This window comes from Arachis duranensis, chromosome 9, assembly GCF_000817695.3.
Source record: "Arachis duranensis cultivar V14167 chromosome 9, aradu.V14167.gnm2.J7QH, whole genome shotgun sequence".
NCBI classification, from domain to species: domain Eukaryota; kingdom Viridiplantae; phylum Streptophyta; class Magnoliopsida; order Fabales; family Fabaceae; genus Arachis; species Arachis duranensis.
The window spans coordinates 95,511,497-95,517,359 of NC_029780.3; the positions used below are offsets into that span (position 1 = coordinate 95,511,497).

At 37.0% G+C, this 5,863-nt stretch overlaps 1 protein-coding gene across 4 annotated transcripts; it reads left to right on the forward strand.

The window, feature by feature from the left end:
* The first annotated feature begins 1,296 nt into the window (after positions 1-1,296).
* LOC107466278 (uncharacterized) lies at positions 1,297-5,446 on the forward strand. Of its 4 annotated transcripts, none has more exons than XM_021130643.2 (3): positions 1,297-1,655; positions 3,011-3,444; positions 5,081-5,446. In XM_021130643.2, exons 2-3 carry the CDS (start codon positions 3,037-3,039, stop codon positions 5,237-5,239), a joined length of 567 nt encoding a protein of 188 aa, XP_020986302.1. In that variant the 5' UTR covers positions 1,297-1,655; positions 3,011-3,036; the 3' UTR covers positions 5,240-5,446. The 4 variants fall into 4 exon arrangements, with proteins under 4 accessions (XP_020986302.1, XP_020986301.1, XP_015940748.1 ...); XM_021130642.2 differs by having other exon boundaries at positions 1,297-1,568; positions 2,194-3,444; XM_016085262.3 differs by having other exon boundaries at positions 1,297-1,568.
* Positions 5,447-5,863: the final 417 nt, after the last annotated feature.

Consider the following 5,863-nt stretch of genomic DNA (forward strand, 5'->3'; position numbering starts at 1 on the left):
AGGGTGTTGGAGGATTATGTTTGGTAGGAATGTGGCATTGTCTCTATGCCTCTTTAATCGCCTTCTGAATTATGCCTTCATATGTCTTCTTTCGTTCTTTTTCTTCTGCTAAATTCCATCTTCTCTAAATTCTTCTTTTTTTTTTAATTCAAGTGTTTCTTCCATGCATGTAGTTCCTTAACATTCTACTACTACTGCTAAACACTCAACCAATTTTGATTTTTTTATTGTTCTATTTATTTTTTCTTTTCTTAGACTATATTTTTCATATTTATTTGGGAAACACTTCTTCTATTTTCACTGTTCAATTGAATAAAACACCACTCAATAGTTTCATCTTTTCATTTTACCCATGCAAAAATTAGGGCTCTGCCTATGTCCTAAAAAAAATAGTTAGGTATTTAAGAAGAATCATCTTTTTTTATTAGCCAGGAAGAAGAATATTAATGAGCCTAGTTATTGGGTCTTAATAAAACCAACGAAACAACCTAAATGTATTCCGACAAAATTATTGTAAGAAAAAGAAAAAGTGTTATTCAATTCTAGCTATCCTCTTACGTTTTCTTTTAGACATAGTTATAAAAATCAGATCGACCAGGATAATCTGATTGAAAAACTAATGAACCGACCTCAAGACAAGTCCGGATTGAGCAAGAGGGCTGAAAGTGAACCAAGCTGAGTCGAGATAGATCAAGTTCAAACTTGGCTCACGAAAATTTAGTTTGGCTCATGGCTCGACTTATTGACAATTGAGCCCTATTTCGTAAGCTCAAACTCAGCTCAACGAAAGCTCACGAGCTAGGTCAAATAATACGAACATATTCTATAATTTTAAATCAATAAATTATAAAAAAATTAATATATATGTAAATATGTAAAATTATATATTACTATTATATATATATATATATTCAAGCCAGCTCACGAGCTAATGAGTTGAGTTTATCCAAATTCAATCTCAACTCATTTAATTTATGACTTTAATTCCAGGCTCAAGTGTGACTCACCAGCTCACGAGTTCAGCTTATCGAGTTATTAACGAGTCGAGTTCGAGCTGACTCATGAGCTGAGCTTGACTCATTTTCGGCCCAGAATAAAAACTAATGTTCTAAAAATTGGACCGGACCGGCCGGTCAAACTGGCAGCTCAAACGGTTCAGTTTACTAACAGAAACCGCTATTTTAAAAACTGAATATGAATCGCTGAACTGGCCAAGAACCGGCCGGTCAGACGGACCAAAACCCGGCTGGTTTATAAGAAACGACGCCGTTTCCTTCGTTGAAAGAAAAGGAATTGCACGCGTTGTCCCCCTACCCCTTCCTTTCTCCAACTCTTTCCTTCAGCAAATGCCTTAGCCTCCACCAAAGAAAGCAAACCCTAGCCTCCACCAATCTTGTCGCCGTCTGTCGGAGTGAGAAACTGCTGCTGCCGCCTCCGTTGCACTCAAGAACTTCCGTCTTCGTGCTATCGGCGTTCGCTACTTTGATCTCACCAACCGCTGTTTGCTCTCACGAATCGCCTGGTCGCCGTCGTCCGCACGCTCAATAGCTCTCCGTCGTCCGTTGAAGGTCAATGCTCACTGCTAGTGCTTGTTCTTCGTGTTTTTTTTATTGTCTGTTCAGAAATCAAACCCTCTTCGTGCTTGTTCTTCGATGGTCAGTGATAGTCATTTCTAGTATTTTTGTTTTCATTGCTTGATGATTATTGATTAAGTGATGCGTTGTTATTTTCTTTTTTTTACTTTGTGCTTGAGATTGGATGCTTTGTCAGTGCTTAATACTTGTTCTTAGTTGATTGGCTTTGCTCACTACTCTGGCTTGTTCTGGCCTGCTCTTGATTGATTAACTCTGTTACTGGCTTATTGATTGATGATAAATTGCTACTGATAAGCTGTTACTATTTGTTAGGGATAAATTGTTACTGTTACTAATAAATTGTTAGGGATTACTTGCTACTGTTTTGTTATGTTTGTTGCTTAATGCTAAACTGGAAATCAAATCAAATGTTGTTTGTTGCTGAATAATAATTTTTGTTGCTGAATGTTGTTGGTAGTATTAATTTTATGCTGCTATTAATTTTCTGGTGGTGCTGCTGCTGTTTTTAATTTTGTGAATGATTTATTTATTTCAGTTATGGATGATAGTATTAACCTGCTGTTTTATGCTATTAATTTCAATGAAAAATTTGCCACAGATGTTGAGGGACTCTTAAGCTTAAATGAAGCTTCACATCTTAGGATTCATGGAGAAGACATATTAGATGAAGCTCTTCGATTCACCTTAAATCCATTACTCTTATGAACGTTATTTTGTTTTTTTTTTTATTTTTCAATTTGATGATATCTTTGATCTTTGTTGCCTATGTTAGTTGGTGTTTGTTGATGGCCTGGAGTTTCGATCTGTTTGTTAGATGAGTTTAGTTGTGATAAATTTTGATAATTGTTATGTTTTGAGAAGGTTTGGTTCAGTAATTAGGTTGAGCTTGAGTTTAGATTGTGATAAGTTTTGATAATTGTTATGTTTTGAGAAGGTTTGGTTTGGTGATTAGATTGAGCTTAATTGTAGAAGAGGTCTTACTACTCAGTTGTAAGATTGTACAATATTAACTTATTAAATGATTAGAATTGCATTTTGTTTGAGCAGTGTTGACCTATTGAATAGTATTCAGTGATTGGAATTGCATTTTGTTATAGATGGTGATGATTTTCTTATGGAATGACTAAGTTTGTATTAGACTACAAGTATGTGTTAGGCGTTTATTTATAATTTATTTGTTATTTTATTATTAAACGATTTTTCTGGTTAAACCACGATTGAACCGATTGAACCAATAAACTAGTAAATCAGTAACTAAAACGGTTTGATAACTGGTTCGGTTTTCAGAACTTTGATAAAAACCATTGAAAACCGGTTTGATCCAAGCGGTTTTATTTGAAAAAACACCTTAATCTTCAAAGAAGCCCCCTCCAATTTACTACTCTCAAGTCTTGATTCACTCACACTCATGGCAGGGCTGGGTCTCTGGGATAGAAAGAAAATGGGTGTGGTTCCCAACTCAAGCCAGAAACCTCTGTTCTGCGTAAAATGGCCATGGCACCAAGCTTCAAACACCAACACCTGCAACTTCGACGGTCCATGGCTCTTCACCTCTCTCCGAAACCTCGGTTCCCTCGCTCTCAATTTCGCCGCCACTGCCACGTCATCACAACAAACGAAGGCGAAAATGGCCACCGGTGAAATGGCGTTGGATCAGGCGGAGGCGGAGCATAGGGCGTTCGCGGCGGCTCTGGCCAGCGGGAAGGAGGCGACGGTGCTCGAGTTCTATTCTCCAAGGTGCAGGCTCTGCATCTCAATGCTCAAATTCGTCTCCGAAGTTGAGTCCAGGAACTCTCAATGGCTCAACGTTGTTATGGCAGATGCTGAGAATGAAAAATGGCTGCCGGAGGTAATTTCTATTTTCTGCGCAATTTTCCAGTTGATTATTGATGATGAAATAGGATAGGAGCGTGATGCTGTTGCATAACTAAGTTAATCAATGCTTGGATTTTTAGTTTATTGCTTATGGTAATAGCTGAAAACATGTTGATTCATATAAAGCAAGTTAAACATACTGAGTTTATTTCTTTATTTATTCTTCACCTGGTTCTGTTTGATCCATGTAGCAGACTCCTACTAGAGGGGTAAGTTTTGTTGTTGTATTCTTCAACTGGTTTTGGGTGATTTTAAAAGGTTCAGTTTGTTGTGATATATTTAATAACTTTGGAAAGTGGAGTGTTGGAGTGAATGATATTATTTAAGGTAGGTGAAGAGGTCAGTGAATGGATGAATGAATGTGTTGCTCATTGGCTCTGGATCATTTCTTAGGTCAAGTAACCAACGTGGCACAGTTTTATGAGAAGCTTGAGTTTGAAGGTGAAAGTCCTTTGTGATGTTTGATTGATTTTACCTTGATTCAGCATTGGAAAGTTCCAGCAGTTTGGAGACTTCTCAACTAGCTGATTGATGATTACTCTATAGCCTGGCTGATTGAAGATTATTTTCATGGCCATTGTTTTAAAGGAATAAATCAGAATGAACTTGAAATTTGTAGTTTCTTGTTCTAAGTAGGTCCATATGTCCACCTTTAACTTTGTTGTCTAGACAACCTCTGGGTATATACTTTGGGTTGATTTAGCCTTTGGAAATCCCCACGAGGGATCCAACTTGATCTTTGTGTAGGTTTCATATCTCTTGCACAAATGACAGCAAAATTTTCCAATCTTACTTATCCCTTGGGAATTCTTTATGACGAGAGCATATGATGTTATAGTGTCAGATACCCTGGTGTACTGCATGAAGAGGAAAAGATGAGTGAGGAGCAAAAGAGGGAACTGGCTTTGTAGCTATACTCCTGCTAAGCTGTGCTGGCAGGGACAGTGCAAGGTGGGAAGATTTCATTGAGAAAAAGAAGAGGGAGGGTCGAGGTTGAATTGCACAGTATATGCAAGGGTGTGACTACGATATTTGGCATGGGCCATAACCATGCAGGCCATGGTGTATTGTGGTAGCATGAAAATATTATCATCTATAAGCACAAACAAACACCCAACAAATTATCAATAATTTAGTTTTATTTGTTTTGCATCATCCTAGTAGGTAATCTTTAGTTCAATGGTTGGTAGAGTATTTTCCACTCTATGCCAAAATTACTCAAGGGGCAAGATGTTTTAGATGCACTCTACATGCTGGTTATACCATGGGAAAAATGTGATTATTATACTGATATAGTGGATGGCACCCAATTGAGCATTTAGTGCAGGTCTACTGCCATTGCACAACTTTAGAAGTTAGAAAATCAAACTGCAATGTAAAGGAATAGCTTCTTAAAGGCTGACCTTTAAATTTATTTTCACGAATTACTAATTTTGTTTTGGGTTTTTCCTTGTTTCCGTTAGTGGTTTCTTATATTTGCAAAGATAGTGATAGTTAACAATTTCTTAATGTATGTCATTACCATTATTTGTGTGATTAATTTCATGAGGAGAAAACATTCTGTTCATTATGGTTCCTTGTAGACTTATATTTAAATCTTGCTATTGCAGCTGCTTAATTATGATGTTACGTATGTTCCTTGCTTTGTGCTTCTTGACAAGAAGGGAAGAGCGCTAGCAAAAACAGGTGTTCCACACAGTCGTTTACATGTTATAGCTGGCGTCTCCCATCTTCTCAAAATGAAGCGTCCTCAACAAAATAGTACATGATGCGAGGAGTCTCTATTATCATTTATATGAAACTAACATTATACAACATTGGCCAGAGATAATTGAGACGGGATTACGGTTTCAGGTGAGATTTTATCCCGTTTGTAAGTTTAATCTTAGTAAGTAATGTATAACACAAGCCCATCATGTAGTTATCTTACTTAAATTTATTTAGTTAGTTAAAATTCGATTACCCTTTTATGTTAACTATTCATCTTGCCTTGTTCCTCTATTTTCTTCCTTTCCAAAGCGCTAGATTGATATCGTGTATCATGTTGAGGATAATATCAGCCAGTGAGAGTTAGTGGAAGTTAGAATTTGTTATATAGTTGGGCCGAGCTGCCACCTTTTCTGTCATGATTTCTGTTACTAGATGAGTGAGTTTGTTGTGTATAACTCAGGTATCAATAATCACTCTCACTGTAATATCAATAATCTCTTCTTTCTCTCTGATTTTCTTGGCTCTGCACAATTCAGAGCAGCTCCTGATACCTCTCATACCAAACACACTGACCATGCGAAGTGTGTATTAGAATCGCCACAAAAAGATGTAAAGTTTTCCTGTTCTCAATGGCCATCTTTTTATCCCGCATGATTGCTGCAAATTCCTTTGAATCCGTATTA